Raw genomic sequence first — 24425 nt, 5'->3', positions numbered from 1 at the left:
CGAAAAAAAAAATTCATACAAGCTGAAAACGCGTGTTCATTGAACACGCATGCCCATAAATATGCGTCTCTCATGTTATCTATCTGGTGTAAAGACGGGACGAACGGTGTAACAGGCATTATCCGTCCGAGACAAACTTAGGGAAACAATTTTTTCTGCGTCTGTTAAATTCGTCTTGTATGAAGGAGGGTACAAGAAGCATTAAGCGTCTGGTCAAACTACCGTATTTGCTCGAATAAGCGCCACGGCGCTTATTGAATTTTTCGCGCTTGAAGTGCGGCGCTTATTCGAGGGCGGCGCTTATTTGAGGGTGGAGCTTTTTTAAAAATGCAATGGACAAACTTACCAGTGAAAATTGTTTTAATTTAAGTGTCGTCTAAATGGCAACGACCGTTAACGAAACTGAAATTTGCGGCGGCGCTTGTTCGGGGCGGCACTTATACGAGTAAATACGGTGTCCACTTAAGTACGTCTTCGAATACGCAATAAACTGAATAGTTCGTTTCCTCCGGGTACTCCGATGGGACCCTGTGATCGAGGTTGGGACCCTTTCCCCAGCAGTTTACCTTGAGTAATCCTTAGAGAGGCTGAAGATGAGTTGGCACTTCATCACGTGACGACACGCTCTTTGACGCAACTAACGTTCGTGGAAGACTCGTCGATTTCTTAGTGACTGTTGGTGATGAGCGACCTACACAAGTGGATGAATACCAGACTGACTCGAAAGACGACAACCTCGAACTTAAGGACCACGGCATAGCACCTCCATTTCCAAATCCCAAAGTCCAGCACGAGCTCGTTTTCGAAAGTATTTGTAAGGTGTATTGGTTGAGGTCCTAAGAGATACTATGAATGATGTCATCAATGAGCAAGTTGAAAATTAGGCGTTAATTTAGCAATTCTTTGTGATAAATTGAGATCCTTGGGATGGTGATGAAGAAATAGTAGAAAATAAGGATTTTGTATTTAATATATTTTAATTAATTAATTAATTAATTTATTTATTTATTTATTTATTTATGGTTCAAAGAGGAATGATTTTTGATCAGGTCTCCGGTTAATTATTAGCAGCCAGTTAACTGACAACTGACAGATGGCCCAAAAGATAAGTGACAAATGGAAGAGATTTTAGCTGACTAATGACATTTCCACCCTCCCTCCTTTCCCCCATCCAGACCCCGGTCTATTGTATTTGTGGACTGTATGGCGTTTTTACAGAACGAGTTATTTTTAGTTTGATTTTCCCGCGAAACCAGACCTTTATAGCTAATCACAAGTCTTTCATGAGAATTTTTGAAAGATGGGATTGAGAATGGTCACCTATGCAAAGTGAAACCAAATTCTTTTTTTTGTTTGGACATTTTTACCTTAGCAAATTTAAGGTACTCTTAGTAACAAACTTTTTCGTGTGACCGATTTTTTTTTTTTCGTAAATTGCCATGATAAATTTCAACCCAATTAACCAGCAAACTGTGTGCTCTATTATCAATATCGATATCGTTATCATTGTCATTGAATTCAACTTTATAATCAAAGTGTCCGTTTATGTGCATGTGGGTAAGCTAAATGCAACGCTCGATACTGTTTAACAAATTCCTCGTAAGTACTCACGCAAAATATCCCTTTGGCGGTAGAAATCCGTCGTGGTCATAAGTCCAGAGCAAAAGAATTAGACAAAATTGTGAAGTAGATGAGTAAGGAAAATTACATTTTTTATCTCATTCACATTTTCAGAAGGAGAAAACTGCAACTCCCTGAAGAAGACCATCAAATCACTGAAATATGCATGCGCCACGGTGCCGCCGTCCCTCTTCAAACCAATATCGTAAACTGAGTGGCCAGAATCCATGAAATCAATATCTCTCTCCTGTGCTACCGTGATTTCCTGTTTCTTGTCTCCGTTGATGAACAATCTCGCTCTTCTATATGCTCGATTCCATGTGATAGCAATGTGACTCCATCGATTGATAGGGACCACACTGTCAATAAACAATTTTGAAATCAGCAAACGAATATCTGTTAATTCTTTGTATTAAGGATTAAATTAAGGACGCTTTCCATACAACGAAAGACTTCGGGAACTCTTCCGGGAAAAGGATAGAATGGAACATAAATATTTTCTGGAATCAAGTATCGGAATTTCGGGTCTACCTTACGATGTTGACCTTAGGTTCCCCAATCGCCGAACAAGTTGCCATTTCCGTTGTTCTGGCCCCATCACTATTCGAGGCCGGTTTCCGCTTTCTTTATTTTTTATAGTTTAATTGGTGAGGAACTCGCAAAGGTGATCGTGTTGGATTGGAAAAAATGCTATTCCGCAGGATTTTGGAAGAATGGAAGTCGCTCCAAGTATTTCATCAATAGAACTTAAGCGACTCCATGGAAATAATATGGACGTGAGGGTTAATTGGTTGTGTCCTCTTCGCTGATCTTAAAAATGAGTCATAAATATTTAGTACTTGTTGAACACTTCCCAAAGGGGCTTTTCAGGGCCACTGAAACGAAATAAATGAAACAACAGATCTAGACCAGGCTGGCTCCAATTGTTCAAACGATGGATAGTGCTGTCCAACGGATAAATCACTATCCGGTGGATAGGTAATGGCAAAACCGATTACCGTATCCAATGGATAGTGATTTATCCGGTGAATAGCGCTATCCATCTTTTGAACAACTGTGGCCGGAACAACAACTTTTAAAGAATCTCAACTGGCCGCAGGTAAACCAGTTAGCTATTTACAAGTGCAGCCGGGAAGTTGAATCAGGATCAAATTCAACCAGCGGTCAGGATGGGTCTTGAATCCGGGATCTCCGGATCTCAAGACAAGTGCCCAAACCACTGAGCCGCTCTGCCTCCACGAGGGTGAAGAGGGTAGTTGAAACAGGAGACTGGAGAACGAGTAGGAAATGCAAAAGAGAATGAATTGATGTATTTTAAGTAATCACGTCTTTAGTCAATTCCGTTGTTCCTAAAGTTCAACATTTTCCTTTGCTTTTTGTGTTTTATCTCTATCGATAGGCATAAAAGAAATTTGAAACGACTTACTTTCCACCTGTAGATGGAGTTAAAAGATCTCTCCCGTTACCGTCTCTAACTTGCAGGCGGAAAGGGCCATTTTCAACAAAGAGTCGGAAGGAAAAAGGAGCTGACCAGTCACCATAAACCGGTTGATTTGAACGGGTCAGCAATTTGATCCACACGGCAATGGTCAAGTTTTTCGAGCGGATTGGAAAAGCGGGGGTTTCGGCAAAGGTTCCAGGGCTGCCGTTCAAGAACAGAACTGTTTGGCCATCTTGCTGAATGAACATTGCAGCTCCACGTAAACTACCGAGAAAATGAAAAGTTTACTTAGTGTCACAGAAATAACGCAAACCAATTACAAGGTCTCGTGAATTTTACCTGATTAAGGAAATGTCTTGTGCTAATGGACTACCATTCAAGGTTCATCAAGATGTCAAGCATAAATGAGATGACAAGTAATCCAGGGTGTTATTCAAATTGCAGGATTGGGTATTCCAGAAGAATTAGAGAGTGATAATTGTTGACAATTCATTCAGCCATATTTGAGGGGTTCAAAGCAAAGCACATGCAGGTTCAAGGACTCAGCGCAACCAGGTAAAAGAGGAATGCGAATTTTCTAAAAGGGTTCTGAAACAGGAAAAGCCATATCTAGCGTTTATTTTCTACAGTGCATTCTCATTCCTGGTTACAGAGTTCCTCATAGAGAAGAAATTTAAGATTATTACTTTTCTTAACCTTCGAAAGAACACTTGAGAGTCATATTCTCTTCTATTATGGCACAAGTTAAACTTTAAAGTTTTTGTCAGTTATAAGTCTTTATTGTACAATGTAACATCTGATTGAGGCCCGATTCAAGCGTCGCACGTCCGCCGTGTCGAAGTCAATTGACTTGAGTTCGACATTGCAGAAGTGCGACTTCTAAATCTCCTGTCGAATTTCTGCCTCAAGTTCAACAGGCTGTGTCAAACTTGCAGCAGAAATGGGGTACCAATTCAAACGTCGAATTTCTGCCGTGTCGAATCAAATGTATTCATTGTTATAACGTATGAGCATTAAGTCTTTTTTTATTGACTGCCCATACCTTTAATTGTACAACGTCTTTTTTGACTTGATTGACGTTTATTGTTAATGTCAGTTTACAGTGTCTCAATTAGTGCTCCAGTTCCTTTTCTTTCCTTTCCTTTTCTCAGTTTCCCATGACGAAGAAACCAGACAGGGGTGTGCGAACGTTGGGTCTTTGATTGTAAGTTTTTTAAGCCACATTAACAATGCTCAAAACCATGTAGCATTAAACTACGTTTGATTGTCAACCTGATTGCATTTTGAACCTTAACAAAGGGGCTATGTCGGCAAAGTGATCTAATTTCATGACGCCCAAAATGCCCAAAAAGGAGAATGGAACATTGCAATAACCACTTAAAAACCGTCAATCAAATTTCCGAAGAGTACCGGAATCGAATTGGAGTTTTTGCTTCGTTTACTGCTCGAATACCATTATGATACCTTTTTCGCGGTTCCTCAATACAGTTCGCACATATTTCATCGGTTTCCATCGGCGTGGAGTTCGATAGTACGAATGTACCGTGGGAACCAAGGATGCCGATTGGTAGGAGTGATTTCGGTAGCTGTGGTTTCGGGTCAGCTCTTCGTGGCTTGGCGTCGGAAGTTTGAATAATTTTAGCCAAAACGCAGTTTGGCCGTTGGCGCTTGAAGATGAGATTCCGCAGAATAATATAAATTGCAGTAAGCTTTAGCGCGATTTTACAGCGGTTACCAGTCACACGCGCCCTCGACGACTTTTTTCCATTTTTCGAAACTAAATTTGGGTGGACGTCAATCAAATGTTTCCATGACGAATTTGACAGCCGACAAGTGAACAGGACTACTGCCATGGAAACATTTGATTGGCGTCCACTCAAATTTAGTTTCGAAAAATGAAAAGAGTTGCTGAGGGGCGAGGGAGTTACAGGTAACAGCTGTAAGTCAGGGCGTTTCAATGAATGCATCAATTCCGTACTTACCATTTCATGAGTCGTTCAGCATTAAGAATACATCAACAGAAATTTTACTGGGGTAGAATAATAGTCAGAGGAAAGGGACCAAGAACACGACCCCATAAGCTGCATAGTCTTTGTTATCATCGTGCTAAAATAAAGGCTGTCTCTGTCTGTCTGTGTGTCTGTCTGTTCAAAGAGGCGGGAAAAATGGAAGTCAAACCCACGACCGGTAGCTTAATGGTGATAGTTTTAAAAAGTTCAATTAAGAATGCTAATTGCCTTACTTGATATGTTTGTCTGTCCCATCGAGCTTCCAATGGAAAGTGATTTCTGAAAATTGAAAGAAAGCCAGATTGCTTTTACATGATTCAAGGCAAGTAATAACTAGATTCTGGTAACGTATCCATCCGTTCCTTCCTTCACATGAGTTGAAGAGCAGTTAAGAGTTTTCAAAGTCTTCAGGTTACCAACAGTTACTCATCGGGCCTGAAAATTTCATTTCACGAAACAAAATTATCACATTACGGAACGACCTATGAGGTCGATGTAGAAAATAAAACAACTTAATAATCAGTTTGAAAGAAGCCTGCAAAGAAAATCCAGGAGTTGCCCAAGCCACTGTTCGACGTGACCAGTGAGTGATCTATCAAGCTACTGGTAGTCGATCAAAAGGGATGAGTTAACCCCGAAAGAGGTGGAGTACTCGCGAGTCTTTCTGCAAAATGTCACATGCGGCTCAAAACAGGCTGGAATTTTCTGACCGGGCCTCCTTTTTCACAATTCTCAGTTGAGTATGACACTAGGGAAGTTTGGTGACAAAGTTTCAGCGTTAAAGTTACCATGTTGTCAAAGGCAACTTGCTTCGTTTCCAAGGGTAACATTTAATATTTAACTGGTAACGGTCGCCAGTTTGAATTTAACCGTTACTATTCGTAGATTTTGGCGGGCTCATCGCTAAACTCGTGACGTCAAGGCCCTAAAAGTTACTCTTGGACACGAAGGAAGTTGCCCTTGACAACATGGTAACTTTAACGCTGACACTTGGTCACCAAACTTCCCTAGTGTCATACTCAACTGAGAATCTTAGTATTTGAATGACCGCATGGTCAAGATGCATGGTTAATGTTTCGTATTCTCGACCCAAGAGCTCTTCTCTTGACTGAGAGAGAAAAGAGCTTTGGGAAACCCTGAAACAAAATGTCTCCTCTTTGGTTTTCCTGAAGAACAATCAAAAGCGTCTCGAATTGGTGCATTCATGTTAGCACGAGGAGTGAGCAGGCTCCTTCAGGCCCAAATAGCCAATTTTTGGTTATAAGAACTCTACGACGCATGTCCTCCTACAGAGAGTTTCCCGGAGCCTTGGGTTGATCCGAGGCTGTGGTGACGAGAATGAATGTTTCGGGAAAGGTGAAATGTTTAATAAACTGCGTGAGCCAGAGTTGGACTCGAGGAAGTTGGAAACGAGGTCTCACAGGTCTAAGGAAAGGTTACGTTTATACAAACGTTGGCCGTGTAGCACTTATATTTTAAACAGAGTTAACTGAATAGAGTGTAATGTGAAGTGCTAGATTTCTATCCCATATGAACCATGTGAGCGTTAGCCCTACTAATGGAAATGGGCACACACAAGGACAGAGAAAAACTCTGACCAGGGTGGGAATTGAACCCACGACCTTCGGGTTAGATCTCCGCCGCTCTACCGACTACAAGGTCGAAGGTCGTGGGTTCAATTCCCACCCTGATTAGAGTTTTTCTCCGTCCTTGTGTGGGCCCATTCCCATCAGTGGGGCTAACGCTCACATGGCTCATATGAGATAGAAATCTAGCACTTCTGACAGGTCTAGCCAATCTTTTTATATAACAAGAGCAAATGGGATTCGAATCATGGATTAATAAATTATGTTTTCCATTAATTTGTTTTTCTCAGAACTTGGCTTTTCACCAAAAGCATTTTCATCGAGACCCAGCGAACTGAAGAGAAAACAAGAGGCATTATTGAGCTATTCGCTTGCTGACAAAGTCTTGTAAAAATTTTGCAATTTTTTTCATTACCAATTAAAGGTTGTTCAAAACGTTGAAGTGATTTAATTGTGCCCCTGTTTCTTATAGGAAAAATTAGACATGTGATGCCTCGAGGAAAGTATGTCTTGCTGACTAAAATTAAGGACTAAAATCATGAGTGTTTTCAAAAGTTGCAGAAATTGCCTCCGGCGAGCAGCGACGAGGGCAATTTCTACAACTTTCGAAAATACCAGTGACATTAACCCTAAATCTTTGTACAACACCACCAAAGCAATAAAATCAGCCCTGCCTAAAGACATGAAAAATAATAAAGAAAGTAATTTTGCCCGCGGGGCAATTTAAAGAAGCTAATGGCAAATTCCGTCTCATGTAATCAACATAATAGTAATTTTGCTCTGTTTATGTTACAAATGTAGTTGATTTCAGATGCCTCAAGGAAAATTTGATATTCTGGTTAAATGAAATCTTAACTCCTTCCTTTTAATTCTTGATTTCCTTAAAAAAATATATGTATAAATAATAATCTTGAAAATACCTGTTTCGCAAGAGTTTCCAGCGTAACCTGTTATACATGGGCAATCGTAGCTGTTATCATCGTACTTAGCCAAACAAGTTGCCCCATTCTTGCAAGGTTCGTTGCGGCAAGGAGTCTTAAAAAATAACACGTCATTGTGATTATTCCGCTCGCTATTTTAATTTACACTGTGAATTGGAGAAGCTGCCTAGGATAATGACGTCTATTGAATTCTAAATGTTGGCTAATGTTGGTCCGCCATCACGGTCAGAGGAATTTAAGTTACTTGACCGTTTCGAATTGAGTTTTCACTTGATCAATATATCTCTGGCATGCAGAATTAACTTACAGCAGTGACTGCGTGAAAGCGATTTTGAATTCTTAGAGATACCTTTTTTCGCGAAGCAAGCTATCGTGACTTTTTCGTCCATATTACCAGCCTCTTTTCTCAAAGCCGAAATTATCCTTAATATATATTGCAAATGAGCCGACATTGTTGGGGAACGTCACGTATTTTCTTATTTCTCATTTTATTTTATTATTATTATTATTATTTTTTTTTTTAACATTTTGAGAAAAAAAGATGGATTTTCTGATGACAATGCTTCGTCTTTTCAACTAATAAAAAAAATGGAACGTTTGCGTTACTCACCGTGATGCTGAAGTGATGATGCTGCTGGCTGGCCACAAAGTTATGCGATTCCTTATATTTGTCACTGGCTAACAGTTCGCATAAAGTATTTTGCTTTTTTATGTCGCTAAACGCTGCGACGTTGAAAGAGAAACAATGATTGTGTTGTAGACAACTTAGTCCGCATTCTTCGAATGCATCTATCATAACTTGGATTAAAGGAGTAATGTTTAAATAGTGAAAACTGTTCATCTCAAAGTTGGCAAACGCAAATGATTGTCCTTCATTTCGCATCAGGCTTGTGGCGTTTGCTCCGTAACGTACATTTAAAAATAACCCAAGGATTAAAATCCTGACAGGAAAAAAGAGGGTCGACATATTAACCAGCCACCTTCAAGTTATATTGAGGTTTCGCCAGAATTGCTTCGCAATGGAAAAACACACTCCGGATGACCTGACCGTATTAAATAATTTATCTTAAAAATGCCAAACAGATGACACCTTAATTACGTCACATGTGAAAAGTTTTTCCCGGCCCAAGTGGTTTTGCTGGCCCTACTTGAAAGAATAACATTCTATTACACTGTTGAGTCTTCATTTTTAAAATGATTTATGTGAAAAAACTGCATCGTAGAAAAAAAGCGAAAAAGGATTTTCGCTGATGAGTAAAACATAATGATATTTCCGTGGATGAAGCACAAAAGGCAATGCAGTTAATTAGTTGTGACTATAAAACCACATGCTGTTTTAGGTAACTGTAATTATATTTCTTGCATCAGGGCAGGCCATATAAATGCAAAGATTGGTGTTCTTGGGAGGCTTTGTTACTGCGGCGAGTTGATAAGATCGGGATTCCACCGGAGAAAAATAAGGTGGATAACGTTTTCAGCGTAATCCCTTCGCCAGGGAGCATTGAAGAAGTAATTTTGAGTTCTTTGAGCTAGGAAAGACGTGCTTATGCTTTGTCATTGGTGGAGACATGTTAACGAAGAAACACAAATACATTAGAGGAGTAGCTATGTGTAGTGAGGAATGTCGTATGTTGAAACTGCCATAATTGGCAATCATTTTGGATGAAATTGGGTGTTGACTTCTTACGCGCTATAGGTGGTCATGAACGCAATGTACTTGAGGAACTTAACTTGGGTCAGGAATGTGGGTCCCCGCTGTTTAGGTAAAAAAATACCTAAATCTCAGTGGGAGTTGTAACAAGACTCACACTATAAGGCAGAGCGAGAGACAAAGGAGAGAGAGGTGTTAATCTCGACACATTGGTTGGGCCGACTTCGTCATAAAGTTTTTAATGACGACAAATATCTCAAATTACTTTTAAATAATTATGAGCGACGAGTCAAAATACGGTCCAGAGGCACAATAAATCAAATTGAAATATTTTCTAAAACACGGTTTACAACGGCCAGCATCATGCAATTAAAAAATGGTCATTTTTTTCTTTATTCTCTTTATTTCAAATTAATTTAAACACAAGGAAAGATTACGTTTATACAAACGTTGGCCGTGTAGCACTTATATTTTAAACAGAGTTAACTGAATAGAGTGTAATGTGAAGTGCTAGATTTTTATCCCATATGAACCATGTGAGCGTTAGCCCTACTGATGGAAATGGGCCCACACAAGAACAGAGAAAAACTCTGACCAAGGTGGGAATTGAACCCACCACCTTCGGGGTAGATCTCCGCCGCTCTACCGACTGAGCTACAAGGTCAGACGGGAGCAGGCCGTGGGAACTGACGATGGTAAAGTCACGGCAATGAACATGTACAAGTACAAGGAAAGATTAAGTTTATACAAACGTTGGCCGTGTAGCACTTATATTTTAAACAGAGTTAACTGAATAGAGTGTAAAGTGAAGTGCTAGATTTTTATCCCATATGAACCATGTGAGCGTTAGCCCTACTGATGGAAATGGGCCCACACAAGAACAGAGAAAAACTCTGACCAGGGTGGGAATTGAACCCACCACCTTCGGGTTAGATCTCCGCCGCTCTACCGACTGAGCTACAAGGTCAGACGGGAGCAGGCCGTGGGAACTGACGATGTTAAAGTCACGGCAATGAACATGTACAAGTACAAGGAAAGATTACGTTTATACAAACGTTGGCCGTGTAGCACTTATATTTTAAACAGAGTTAACTGAATAGAGTGTAATGTGAAGTGCCAACGTTTGTATAAACGTAATCTTTCCTTGTACTTGTACATGTTCATTGCCGTGACTTTAACATCGTCAGTTCCCACGGCCTGCTCCCGTCTGACCTTGTAGCTCAGTCGGTAGAGCGGCGGAAATCTAACCCGAAGGTCGTGGGTTCAATTCCCACCCTGGTCAGAGTTTTTCTCTGTTCTTGTGTGGGCCCATTTCCATCAGTAGGGCTAACGCTCACATGGTTCATATGGGATAAAAATCTAGCACTTCACATTACACTCTATTCAGTTAACTCTGTTTAAAATATAAGTGCTACACGGCCAACGTTTGTATAAACGTAATCTTTCCTTGTACTTGTACATGTTCATTGCCGTGACTTTAACATCGTCAGTTCCCACGGCCTGCTCCCGTCTGACCTTGTAGCTCAGTCGGTAGAGCGGCGGAGATCTAACCCGAAGGTGGTGGGTTCAATTCCCACCCTGGTCAGAGTTTTTCTCTGTTCTTGTGTGGGCCCATTTCCATCAGTAGGGCTAACGCTCACATGGCAGGGGCACCCAACGACCAATTTGTTGTAAAATGTATTATTATACCCCAGTTAATGAAAATAAATGTTATTAAGGCATTTTCAGGTGTTTTTCAGTGTCGCTGGGAAAACATAATCTGTTCCTTTTTCCCAGCAAGACACACAAGAAATTTCCCAGCCAGCTAGATAAAATTGGTTGGTTTCCCAGCCAGCTGATCAAATTTATTTCCCAGCCAGGAATTCCGCGCGCTTTCAAATCCCTCGATCCAAAGCGACCGAACAAAAGCGACAAAACCGGGACAAAACAGGTTTCTTCTCCGCAAGCGCAATCACTCTGACCAGCCGTCGTATGTTTGTGACTACTCTGTGGGAGAGGAAAGGGGTTCTTTTTTTTATTTTTTTATTTTTATTTTTTAGTCGTCCTCAGTCTTCAGAGTTTCTACAGCCAGCTTGGGTTGAAATGCTAGAAAAAGTCAGTAATTCCCAGGCAAAACCTCTATCAATAACAAAATTTCCCAGCCAGCTAATCGAAACACCTGTATTTTTGCCAGCCAGCAAGATTCCTCTGGGGAACAGATAATGTGAGGAACAGATTCGTTGGCTGCCCCTGACATGGTTCATATGGGATAAAAATCTAGCACTTCACATTACACTCTATTCAGTTAACTCTGTTTAAAATATAAGTGCTACACGGCCAACGTTTGTATAAACGTAATCTTTCCTTGTACTTGTACATGTTCATTGCCGTGACTTTAACATCGTCAGTTCCCACGGCCTGCTCCCGTCTGACCTTGTAGCTCAGTCGGTAGAGCGGCGGAGATCTAACCCGAAGGTGGTGGGTTCAATTCCCACCCTGGTCAGAGTTTTTCTCTGTTCTTGTGTGGGCCCATTTCCATCAGTAGGGCTAACGCTCACATGGTTCATATGGGATAAAAATCTAGCACTTCACATTACACTCTATTCAGTTAACTCTGTTTAATTTAAACACAGGCAAGTTATATCTTAACTTTCAGGCTACCGACATGCAACTTGTCAAGGTTTTGCCCGGCATACACTTTTCTCAACAGCAGCGGTGAATTGGTTCTCTTCTGATTTTAAAGCAATCCATTTTTAAGTTTTATACTTACGGAACTCGATAACTGAGAAATAAAACTCAACAACTAGTACTCCTTCGAACATCTGCTTCCCTAATTCTCCGGTTAAACATAAAACGTTAGCGATTCAAAAATGATACGTGTTTTTACGGGAAAGATTAAATGGCAAATGCAATAATTCAAGTAATAAAAATAGCACGCCTGTTAAATTTCCGATTTGAATAACCGCAAGCGATTCCTCATTGGCCGAAAGTAATTGCCAACTCGCTTAAGCTACCTGGTTTGGTGGTTTAATGAAAATTCTATTGCAATTTGCCGACTCCCTTAACTTTAAGCAAGTTGGGAAAGGAAATGTTTTCACGAAATTTCACTCACTAGGCGACCTCAAAAACCGCTCGCGAAAACACGGCTATGGTGTCAAGCCCTCCTGATTAGTCTGCAACCGAGTAGCCGGACGAGGAATTGCTCGTGCTTACTTCAAAATCATGGATCTTGCAAAGCACACATTACCTTCACATTTTTCCCGCAAATATCTAGCATCAGCCGACCAAAAACTAAATAATACGAAAATGTGATAGCAGCATCCATCACAGATCGAGACTTTTGGGCTATGCACACATTTAAGGAATAACTATTTACTTAATTTATTACATTGAATGTAAACAACATTTACAACCATTTAGTGCCATGTAATATTCAGCACATTTACTCATAATTTAAGAGTCAGTACATTTTTAAAATATATTTGTCCCGTCTAACTTTATTAATACCACGTGATTAACCTACATTTTTTGGCTTCATATCCGGTTAAGGACTTTTAGTATACAAAAGAGAAGGTGATTAAGCCTAAAACAAAACAATAATCCATTGATTCCTTATTGCAAAGTGGATGAGCTGTGGAAGTACCTTATTATCAGTAGTCTATTTAAATTCCTAGTTGCGACAGGAGCCATTGACTTGGAGGGTACAACGTACTTCATAGGCCACTTTAAAAGAAATATTGTAACACTCTTTGTTTGTACTCCAAAATGTTACATAAGCATTGTTTCCAGTCCAATTTTTCTTGGGACTTACAATGGAACAAGGAAAAGAAAAAAGCAATGCTTATGCAAAATTTTGTAAGGTAAACAAAGAATATTATGGTATTTTTGAAAGTGACCTATTGTGAGGGTCTGGTTGGGGTTAACTGACAACTGACAAATAGCTGAAAATTTAAGATTTATAGTCGGCTTTATTGAGAACTGACAAAAAATCTGGTTTCTTTGATAATCGTTTAAATTTCCGACTTTTGATAGCCTTTTTCGGTTAAAATATATTATAACGTAGACTTTTTTTAGTTCAGCGTTCATGCTAGACCGCAACCGTCACGCTGAGTTTTCCAATACGTCTGTTAAAAATTAATCATTAACAACTTGACTCCAAAACATCAGTTACATGAAGGCCACGCGAATAGGAAAACGAAATGTCTGCTTGTGGCGTTATTAAAAGCTATCCTTGGCTTTAATCGTCTTGATTCCGATGCAGCATTCGACCATCATTGAACACGCATGCCCATAAATATGCGTCTCTCATGTTATCTATCTGGCCCCAGTTGTTCAAAAGGTGGATAGCGCTATCCACCGGATAAATCACTATCCGTTGGATAGCGCAATTGGTTTCGCTAATACTTATCCACTGGATAGTGATTTATCCGATGGATAGCGCTATCCATCGTTTGAACAACTGGGGCCTGGTGTGAAGACGGGACGAACGGTGTAACATGCATTATCCGTCCGAGACAAACTTGGGCAAACAATTTTTTCTGCGTCTGTTAAATTCGTCTTGTATGAAGAAGGGTACAAGAAGCATTAAGCGTCTGGTCAAACTACCGTATTTGCTCGAATAAGCGCCACGGCGCTTATTTGAGGGTGGAGCTTTTTTAAAAATTGGACGCCACACAGCAATATTTCTGTACGGAGAGTAATAGAAACGTCATTTGATGGTCACCATTTGAATCTTACGACATTTTACTTAATGGACGAGCACTGAAATATAATCACTTTGAGCTGAAGAACATCGATTTTGACGCAAAGAAATTCCCTATACTCTGTTAGAGTTACCTTTTAGTGTTTTTTTAATTGGACGAAATTCCTCGAATAAGCGCTGCATCGGGACCGCAGCGCTTGTTTAGAGGTGGCACTTATTTCCTTTTTTTGTCCCAAATGTAGCGAATATTTGAGGGCGGTCGTTGGCATTTTTGACGGTTGATGCCGTTCTAAGTAACCAAGCCTTTTTATTCGGTTAGCTTTCAATGAAGTGTTAGAGTAAGCTTCGTTTTTTAGTATAGTGGCTAAGTGCGATTGCTCATCAGCCAGTGAACTGAGTGCGATATCATTCACTCAACTTTTAATTTTTTTTTCCAAATTTTTTTCTGAGTTTTTTGTTCTACATTCCAAGTGACATACGCTGCTAATCTAGTTCTAGATTACGTATTTTTTCCGTCATTTGCAATGGACAAACTTACCAGTGAAAATTTTTTTAATTCAAGTGTCGTCTAAATGGCAACGACCGTTAACGAAACTGAAATTTGCGGCGGCGCTTGTTCGGGGCGGCACTTATACGAGTAAATACGGTGTCCACTTAAGTACGTCTTCGAATACGCAATAAACTGAATAGTTCGTTTTCTCCGGGTACTCCGATGGGACCCTGAGATCGAGTTTGGGACCCTTTCCCCAGCAGTTTACCTTGAGTAATCCTTAGAGAGGCTGAAGATGAGTTGGCACTTCATCACGTGACGACACGCTCTTTGACGCAACTAACGTTCGTGGAAGACTCGTCGATTTCTTAGTGACTGTTGGTGATGAGCGACCTACACAAGTGGATGAATACCAGACTGACTCGAAAGACGACAACCTCGAACTTAAGGACCACGGCATAGCACCTCCATTTCCAAATCCCGAAGTCCAGCACGAGCTCGTTTTCGAAAGTATTTGTAAGGTGTATTGGTTGAGGTCCTAAGAGATACTATGACTGATGTCATCAATGAGCAAGTTGAAAATTAGGCGTTAATTTAGCATTTCTTTGTGATAAATTGAGATCCTTGGGATGGTGATGAAGAAATAGTAGAAAATAAGGATTTTGTATTTAATATATTTTAATTAATTAAGTTATTTATTTATTTATTTATTTATGGTTCAAAGAGGAATGTTTTTTGATCAAGTCTCCAGTTAATTATTAGCAGCCAGTTAACTGACAACTGACAGATGGCCCAAAAGTTAAGTGACAAATGGAAGAGATTTTAGCTGACTAATGACATTTCCACCCTCCCTCCTTTCCCCCATCCAGACCCCGGTCTATTGTGTTTGTGGACTGTATGGCGTTTTTATAGAACGAGTTATTTTTAGTTTGATTTTTCCGCGAAACCAGACCTTTATAGCTAATCACAAGTCTTTCATGAGAATTTTTGAATGATGGGATTGAGAATGGTCACCTACGCAAAGTGAAACCAAATTCTTTTTTTTGTTTGGACATTTTTACCTTAGCAAACTTAAGGTACTCTTACTAACAAACTTTTTCGTGTGACCGATTTTTTTTTTTCGTAAATTGCCATGATAAATTTCAACCCAGTTAACCAGCAAACTGTGTGCTCTATTATCAATATCGATATCGTTATCATTGTCATTGAATTCAACTTTATAATCAAAGTGTCCGTTTATGTACATGTGGGTAAGCTAAATGCAACGCTCGATAATGTTCAACAAATTCCTCGTAAGTACTCACGCAAAATATCCCTTTGGCCGTAGAAATCCGTCGTGGTCATAAGTCCAGAGCAAAAGAATTAGACAAAATTGTGAAGTGGATGAGTAAGGAAAATTACATTTTTTATCTCATTCACATTTTCAGAAGGAGAAAACTGCAACTCCCTGTAGAAGACCATCAAATCACTTAAATATGCATGTGCCACGGTGCCGCCGTCCCTCTTCAAACCAATATCGTAAACTGAGTGGCCAGAATCCATGAAATCAATATCTCTATCCTGTGCTACCGTGATTTCCTGTTTCTTCTCTCCGTTGATGAACAATCTCGCTCTTCTATATGCTCGATTCCATGTGATAGCAATGTGACTCCATCGATTGATAGGGACCACACTGTCAATAAACAATTTTGAGATCAGCAAACGAATATCTGTTAATTCTTTGTATTAAGGATTAAATTAAGGACGCTTTCCATACAACGAAAGACTTCGGGAACTCTTCCGGGAAAAGGATAGAATGGAACATAAATATTTTCTGGAATCAAATATCGGAATTTCGGGTCTACCTTACGATGTTGACCTTAGGTTCCCCAATCGACGAACAAGTTGCCATTTCCGTTGTTCTGGCCCCATTACCAGGGAGCTTAAGCAACGACAACGGCGACGGCAACGAGAACGTCATCTCAAAATATAAATTTGCGTGATTTTAATCGCTTCGTGACTATTTCAACGTTTTTAGATGACAAGGGTGTGGTAATTCCTAAAAGATGACACCAGTCGGAACGGCACTCCATTTTAGGAAAGAAAATGAAAATTTATCCTCAAGTGCTGACGTTCTTCGTAAAACCAAAAACTTGGCTATTTCACGTTGTTCTTTTGCTGACGACGGCAACGAAATGGACAAAAGTGAAAAAAGCACGTGCAGGGCGTGCGAAGCTATTGTTTTTAACCACTAAATATGCAAATTCGTGACGTTCTCGTTGCAGTCGCCGTTGTCGTTGCTAAGCTCCCTAGTATTCGAGACCGGTTTCCACTTTCTTTATTTTTTATAGTTTAATTAGTGAGGAACTCGCAAAGGTGAACGCGTTGGATTGAAAAAAAAAATTCTATTCCACAGGATTTTGAAAGAATGGAAGTCGCTTCAAGTATTTCATCAATAGAACTTAAGCGACTGGGAATAATGTGGACGTGAGGGTTAATTGGTTGTATCCTCTTCCCTGATCTTTAAAATGGGTCATAAATATTTAGTACTTGTTGAACACTTCCCAAAGGGGCTTTTCAGGGCCAATGAATCGAAATAAATGAACCAACAGATCTACATCCAGGCTGGCTCCTGTTGTTCAAACGATGGATAGCGCTGTCCAACGGATAAGTCACTATCCGGTGGATAGGTAAAGGCGAAACCGATTACGGTATCCAATGGATAGTGATTTATCCGGTGAATAGCGCTATCCATCTTTTGAACAACTGTGGCCAGAACAAGAACTTTTAAAGAATCTCAACTGGCCGCAGGCAAACCAGTTAGCTATTTACAAGTGCAGCCGGGAAGTTGAATCAGGATCAAATTCAACCAGCGGTCAGGACGGGTCTTGAATCCGGGATCTCTGGATCTCAAGACAAGTGCCCAAACCACTGAACCGCACTGCCTCCACAAGGATGGAGATGGTAGTTGAAACAGGAGACTGGAGAACGAGTAGGAAATGCAACACAGAATGAATTGATGTATTTTAAGTAATTACGTCTTTAGTCAATTCCGTTGTTCCTAAAATTCAACATTTTCCTTTGCTTTTTATATTTTATCTCTATCGATAGGCATAAGAGAAATTTGAAACGACTTACTTTGCACCTGTAGATGGAGTTAAAAGATCTCTCCAGTTACCGTCTCTAACTTGCAGGTGAAAAGGGCCATTTTCAACATAGAGTCGGAAGGAAAAAGGAGCTGACCAGTCACCATAAACGGGCGGTTGATTTGAATGGGTCAGCAATTTGATCCACACGGCAATGGTCAAGTTTTTGGAGCGGATTGGAAAAGCGGGAGTTTCGGCAAAGGTTCCGCGGTTGCCGTTCAAGAACAAAACTGTTTGGCCATCTTGCTGAATGAACATTGCACCTCCACGTAGACTACCGAGAAAATGAAAAGTTTACTTAGTGTCACAGAAATAACGCAAACCAATTACAAGGTCTCGTGAAATTTACCTGATTGAGGAAATGTCTTGTGCTAATGGACTACCATTCAAGGTTCATCAAGATGTCAAGCGTAAATGAGATGACAAGTAATCCAGAGTGTTATTCAAATTGCACGATTGGGTATTCCAGAAGAATTAGAGAGTGATAATTGTTGACAATTCATTCAGCCATATTTGAGGGGTTCAAGGACTCATCGCAACCAGGCAAAAGAGGAATGCGAATTTTCTAAAAGGGTTCTGAAACAGGAAAAGCCATATCTAGCGTTTATTTTCTACAGTGCAACCTCAATCCTGGCTACAGAGTTCCTCAATAAAAAGACTTAAGAAAATCACCGCTTCATAGAGAAGAAATTTAAGATCATTACTTTTCTTAACCTTGAAAGAACACTTGAGAGTCATATTCTCATCTATTATGGTACATGTTACTGACAAGTTAATGACTTCTTATAAGTCTTTACTGTACAATGTAACCACTGGTTGAGGCCCGATTCAAGCGTCGCACTTCTGCCGTTTCGAAGTCAATTGACGTGAGTTCGATACGGAAGAAGTGCGACATCTGAATCACCTATCGAATTTCTGCCTCAAGTTCCACAGGCTGACGGTATCAAACTTGCAGCAGAAATGCGGTACCAATTCAAACGTCGAATTTCTGCCATGTCGATTCAAATGTATTCATTGTTATAATGTATGAGCATTAAGTTTTTTCATTGACTGCCCATACCTTTAGCAGCATTGTACAACGTCTTATTTGACTTGATTTACGCTAATTGCGGGAAAGAAAACTAGTTTAGTCAAGTGGGAGGCTCAACTGCCACCGTGGACCTGTCAAAATCCGAAAATGAAATCTTCTTGGCTGTTTAAAATAGTTGCTTGCAAGATTCGAACAGTTTTATAAGTTTATGAAACAGAAACGACACGAAAAACTTACTAGAGAATGTTTTATCGAAATTTGAAATTTAGCTGGCCCTGCAGCGGACCGTCATGTAGGATACGGCCCGCTAATTTACCCAATCACAACGCGCGTACTATCTTAGAGACGTATAAATTCTTCAAGCGCTAAGAGCCAAACCGAATTTAAACTCCCATTAAATCAAATTTCCGAACATGACCGGAATCGAATTGGAGTTTTTGCTTCGTTTACTGCTCGAATACCATTATGATATCTTTTTCGCGGTTCTGCAGTACATTTCGCACATATCCCATCGGTTTCCATCGGCGTCGAGGTCGATAGTATGAATGCACCGTGGGAACCAAGGATGCTGTTTGGTAGGAGTGATTTAGGTAGCCGTGGTTTCGGGTCAGCTCTTTGTGGCTTGGCGTCGGAAGTTTGAATAATTTTAGCCAAAACGCAGTTTGGCCGTTGGCGCTTGAAGAGATGAGATTCCGCAGAATAATAAACATCGCAGTAAGCTTTAGTGCGATTTTATAGCGGTTACCAGTAAATTTGGTTGGACGTCAATCAAATGTTTCCATGACGAATTCGACAGCCGACAAGTGAACAGGACTACTGTCATGGAAACATTTGATTGACGTCCATTCAAATTTAGTTTCGAAAAGTTTTAAAACGTCGTTGAGGTGCGAGGGTGTTTCAATGAAGACATCAATTCCGTACTTACCATTTCATGAGTCGTTCAGCATTAAGAATACATCAACAGAAATTTTACTGGGGTAGAATAATAGAAAGAGGAAAGGGAGCAACAACAATTCTTTCAAAGAGGCGGGAAAAATGGAAGCCAAACCCATGACCGGTAACTTAATGGTGATAGTTTTAGAAAGTTCAATTAAGAATACAAATGGCCTTACTTGATTTGTTTGTCCGTCCCATCGAGCTTCCAATGGAAAGTGATTTCTGAAAATTGAAACAAGGCCAGATTGCTTTTACATGATTCAGGGCAAGTAATAACTAGATTCTGGTAATGTATCCATCCTCCTGCCTAGAGTTTCCCAGAGCCTTGGGTTAATCCGAGGCTGTGGTGACGAGAATGAGTGATTCCGGAAAGGTGAAATGTTTAACAGACTGCGTGAGCCAGAGTTGGACTCGATGAAGTTGGAAACGAGGTCTCACAGGTCTAGCCAATCTTTTATATAACAAGAGCAAATGGGATTTGAATCATGGATTAATAAATTATGTTTTCCATTAATTTGTTTTTCTCAGAACCTGGCTTTTCACCAAAAGCATTTTCATCGAGACCCAGTGAACTGAAGAGGGGCGTTGTTGCGCTATTCGTTTACTGACAAAGTCTTGTAATAATTTTGCAATTTATTTCATTATCAATTAAAGGTTGTTCAAAACGTTGAAGTGATTGAATTGGAAAGAGGAAAGTGTGGCTTGCTGACTAAAGTTGTAGAATTTTCCCTGGCGACGAGGGCAATTTCTGCAACTTTCGAAAATACCAGTGACATTAACCCTAAATATTTGTACAACAACACCAAAGCAATAAAAGCAGCCCTGCTAAAAGACATGAAAAATAATAATGAAATGAATTTTGCCGGGGCAATTAAAAAAGCTAATGACAAATCGCGTCTCATGCAATCAGCATTTTAATAGTAATTTTGCTCTCTATATGTTACAAATGTAGTTAATTTCAGATGCCTCAAGGAAAATTTGATATTCTGGTTGAATCGAACAAAATCTTAACTCCTTCCTTCTAATTCTTGATTTCCTTAAAAATACATTTATGAATAATATTTTTGAAAATACCTGTTTCGCAAGAGTTTCCAGCGTACCCTGTTATACATGCGCAATCGTAGCTGTTATCCTCGTACTTAGCCAAACAAGTTGCCCCATTCTTACAAGGTTCGTTGTCGCAAGGAGTCTTAAAAAATAACATGTCATTATGATTACCCACTCGCTATTAAATTTACATTGTGAATTGGAGAAGCCTAGGATAATGACGTCTAATAAATTCTAAATGTTGGCCTATGTTGGTCTTCATCACGGTCAGAGAAATTTAAGTTACTTGACCGTTTCGAATGGAGTTTTCACTTAATCAATATATCTCTGGCATGCAGAATTAACTTACAGCAGGGACTGCGTGAAAGCGATTTTTAATTCTTAAAGATGACTTTTTTTCGCGGAGCAAGCTATCGTGAAATTTTCGTACATATTACCAGCCTTTTTTGTCAAAGCCGAAATTATTCTTAATAATGCAAATGAGCCGACATAGTTGGGGTACGTCACGTGTTTTTTTAATTTTAATTTTAATTTTTTTTTCCTTTTTGAGGAAAAAAGATGGATTTTCTGATGACAATGCTTGTTCTTTTCAACTAATAAAAAAAATGGAACGTTTGCGTTACTCACCGTGATGCTGAAGTGATGATGCTGCTGGCTGGCCACAAAGTTATGCGATTCCTTGAATTTGTCACTGGCTAACAGTTCGCATAAAGTATTTTGCTTTTTTATGTCGCTAAACGCTGCGACGTTGAAAGAGAAACAATAATTGTGTTGTAGACAACTCAGTCCGCATTCTTCGAATGCATCTACCATAACTTGCATTAAAGGAGTAATGTTTAAATAGTGAAAACTGTTCATCGCAAAGTTGGCAAACGCAAATGATTGTCCTTCATTTCGCATCAGGCTTGTGGCGTTTGCTCCGTAACGTACATTTAAAAATAACCCAAGGATTAAAATCCTTACAGGAAAACAGAGGGTCGACATATTAACCAGCCACCTTCAAGTTATATTGAGGTTTCGTCAGAATTGCTTCACAATGGAAAAACACACTCAGGATGACCTGACCGTATTAAATAATTTTAAAATAAATTAAAAATGCAAATTCGTTTACCTAAAACAGATGACACCTTAATTACGTCACATGTGAAAAGTTTTTCGCGGCCCAAGTGGTTTTGCTTGCCCTACTTGAAAGAATGACATTCTATTACACTGTTGAATTTTCATTTTTAAAATGATTTATGTGAAAAAAAACTGCATGGTAGAAAAAAAGCGAAAAAGGATTTTCACTGATGAGTAAAACATAGTGATATTTCCGTGGATGAAGCACTGCAAGAGGCAATGCAATTACTAGTTGTGACCATAAAACCACATGCTGTTTTAGGTAACTATAATTATATTTATTGCAAAACAGATGACACCTTAATTACGTCACATGTGAAAAGTTTTTCGCGGCCCAAGTGGTTTTGCTTGCCCTACTTGAAAGAATGACATTCTATTACACTGTTGAATTTTCATTTTTAAAATGATTTATGTGAAAAAAACTGCATGGTAGAAAAAAGCGAAAAAGGATTTTCGCTGCGACATAGCAAGAGCAAGAGGCAAGAGGCAATGTAATAATAGTTGTCAAAACCACATGCTGTTTTAGGTAACTGTAATTATATTTATTGCATCAGGGCAGGCCATATAAATGCAAGGATTGGTGTTCTTGGGAGGCTTTGTTAGTGCGGCGAGTTGATAAGATCGGGATTCCACCGGAGAAAAATTGGGTGGCTAACGTTTTCAGCGTAAGCCCTTCGCCAGGGAGCATTGAAGAAGTAATTGTGAGTTCTTTGAGCTAGGAAAGAAGTGCTTATGCTTTGCCATTGGTGGAGACATGTTAACGAAGAAACACGAATACATTAGAGGAGTAGCTATGTGTAGCGAGGAATGGCGTATGTTATAAACTGCCATAACTGGCAATCATTTTGGATAAAATTGGGTGTTGACTTCTTACGCGCTATAGGTGGTCATGAACGCAATGTATTTTTTTGTTGCTATTATGTCAAATTTGGAAAATGGGGTTAGACTTCCTTGAATTAAACCGTTTAGAGAAGTACGTTTCTCACCGTGGTTTATCTCCGTTACATTTTTTTATTTTATTTTATGTTACCGTTCGCATGTAGGAGCAGTTCAGGAAAACTGTTGGAATATTTACCGTAGTTCACCGAGGGAAGTTTTTCTTGCTGTTGTTTGTTCAAGATGACCGAAAAGGACAGCGCTAGCGTAGGGCATGTTTTGGGACACGTAGAAATCGAGAAAAGTCACGCGTACGATGAACAAAAATTGGAAACTGAGAAACGTCGCTTTTCAAGGTGAAACGAGAGAAGCGACTGCGTAAGATCGAACTAGGGAGCTTAAGCTTGCGCGTTTTTGAGACGCGGACGGCAACCGGAAGAGAACATTTCGTGTTCCAAGACAGTGGTGTCTCCTACATTTTTATACTAATCATCTCTAATGGAGAAAAGATACTTGGCAATGTTAATGTGGTTGTGCGAAGACAAGTATATCCGTTCTAATGGAAGACTGCAATTTGCTGAATACCTACCATACCATACCTGAATACCTACCGCGAGGACAGTGGGTTACAAAGCTCATTGTCAAACATTACCATCACCAGGCCAACCATTCAGCAGGTACTAATTTGGTGGTGTCCCAAATGAGTTTAATAGAAGTATTGGGTAATCGAAGCCCGTGAGGAGATTCGACAATGGGAGGGAGTATGCAACATGTGCAAACGAAGGAGGAACAAGACATCAACATAGATCATGGCTCCGCTTCCTAAGATCCGACCTTCCGTCCCTTTGACCAAACAGCAGTGGACTATGCAGGGCCTTTTACAACAGTACAAAGAAAGAGGTGTGCGCCGTCAAAAGAGGTGACTTTGCTTGCTCACATGCTTTTCGACTGGGGCACTTCATTTGGAAATACACCTTATTCTAAAATGGCCGCCATTTAATTAAATATTATTTTGTTTGCTTGCAAATTAGCCTTTGATGCCTCGCTTTTACGCTTAAAATTCAAAAGAATATTTTATGTTGAACGAGGCAACAAGGGCCAATTTGTATGCACATAAATAAGCGGCCATTTTGAAATAAGGTGTATAGCATTTGATCTAGATACAGACAGCTTTCTGAATGTCTTCACACGATTGAGTAGCCAAAGAGATGTGCCAAAGGAAATGATAAGTGACTATGGGACGAACGTTGTGGGAGCTGTCGGTGAACTGAAAGAGGTCGTCAGTAAGTTGGACCAGAACAAGATCCAACAGGACACGCTTTATTGAGGTGTGAAGTGGTATTTCAATAGATAGATAGATAGATGGCCTTTATTTTAAAAAGATGGGTATTAAAGCTACATGAGCATGTGGGGTCGTTTACAATAACTAATCACTAACTGACTAAGAATATATACAAAAAGAACATTGAACTTAAAATTAGCGGTATTGACAGATATGAATATAGACAAAAATTTAAATATATACAAAGTCATCTTTTCTAAAATTACAAGTGGATACAGACGTTATCTTAAAACTAAATTCATTAAAATTAACTAAGGGATTTGAGCTTTAGTCTGAGGTCACGATACGGAATGTTTTTGTCAAGGTACTGCAAATATTGGTCACTGCATTCCACAGGGCTGAGCCTCTAAACGCGACAGAGTCTTTAATATAACGCGTGTTGAAGCGTGGACCGAACAATTAAAGAGGCGCAAGACCGGGTTAAATAATTTGTGGCCCGTTTCTTAAAAATCAGATCAATTAATGTGTTAGGTAACCTATCGTGGTAAGCTTTGTGGAATCAGATAAAAATGGCTGATTTGTAATAAATAG

General features: G+C 39.7%; 2 protein-coding genes across 2 annotated transcripts; both read right to left on the bottom strand.

Moving 5' to 3' along the window:
• Positions 1 to 908: 908 nt before the first annotated feature.
• Positions 909 to 8595, bottom strand: LOC138000640 (uncharacterized). Its single transcript, XM_068847194.1, has 5 exons — positions 8208 to 8595; positions 7577 to 7691; positions 5304 to 5349; positions 3047 to 3325; positions 909 to 1979 (listed from the first exon to the last, which is right to left on the bottom strand). Exons 1-5 carry the CDS (start codon positions 8562 to 8564, stop codon positions 1670 to 1672), a joined length of 1107 nt encoding a protein of 368 aa, XP_068703295.1. The 5' UTR covers positions 8565 to 8595; the 3' UTR covers positions 909 to 1669.
• Positions 8596 to 11845: 3250 nt separating this feature from the next.
• LOC138000639 (uncharacterized) lies at positions 11846 to 21621 on the bottom strand. Its single transcript, XM_068847193.1, has 6 exons — positions 21185 to 21621; positions 20585 to 20699; positions 19687 to 19732; positions 17537 to 17818; positions 13694 to 16091; positions 11846 to 13545 (listed from the first exon to the last, which is right to left on the bottom strand). The coding sequence occupies exons 1-5, from the start codon at positions 21539 to 21541 to the stop codon at positions 15782 to 15784; spliced, it is 1110 nt and encodes a 369-aa protein (XP_068703294.1). The 5' UTR covers positions 21542 to 21621; the 3' UTR covers positions 11846 to 13545; positions 13694 to 15781.
• Between the last annotated feature and the right edge of the window lie 2804 nt (positions 21622 to 24425).

The sequence above is a fragment of the Montipora foliosa genome, chromosome 4 (assembly GCF_036669935.1).
Source record: "Montipora foliosa isolate CH-2021 chromosome 4, ASM3666993v2, whole genome shotgun sequence".
Taxonomy (NCBI): Eukaryota; Metazoa; Cnidaria; class Anthozoa; order Scleractinia; family Acroporidae; genus Montipora; species Montipora foliosa.
The sequence above is the reverse complement of the archived record's forward strand: the minus strand, read 5'-3'. Positions and strand labels throughout refer to the sequence as shown.

Excerpts from the sequence above, each read along its gene's own strand:
- LOC138000639 (XM_068847193.1), bottom strand. The coding sequence starts at position 21,541 with ATGTCGACCCTCTGTTTTCCTGTAAGGATTTTAATCCTTGGGTTATTT. Across the intron at positions 20,700-21,184 it reads ATCATCACTTCAGCATCACG|ACTCCTTGCGACAACGAACC; the intron begins GTGAGTAACGCA and ends TTATTTTTTAAG. Across the intron at positions 16,092-17,536 it reads ACTCCATCTACAGGTGCAAA|TGTGGTCCCTATCAATCGAT; the intron begins GTAAGTCGTTTC and ends GTTTATTGACAG.
- LOC138000640 (XM_068847194.1), bottom strand. The coding sequence starts at position 8,564 with ATGTCGACCCTCTTTTTTCCTGTCAGGATTTTAATCCTTGGGTTATTT. Across the intron at positions 5,350-7,576 it reads TGGAAACTCTTGCGAAACAG|AAATCACTTTCCATTGGAAG; the intron begins GTATTTTCAAGA and ends TTCAATTTTCAG. Across the intron at positions 3,326-5,303 it reads GGGACAGACAAACATATCAA|TTTACGTGGAGCTGCAATGT; the intron begins GTAAGGCAATTA and ends TTTTCTCGGTAG.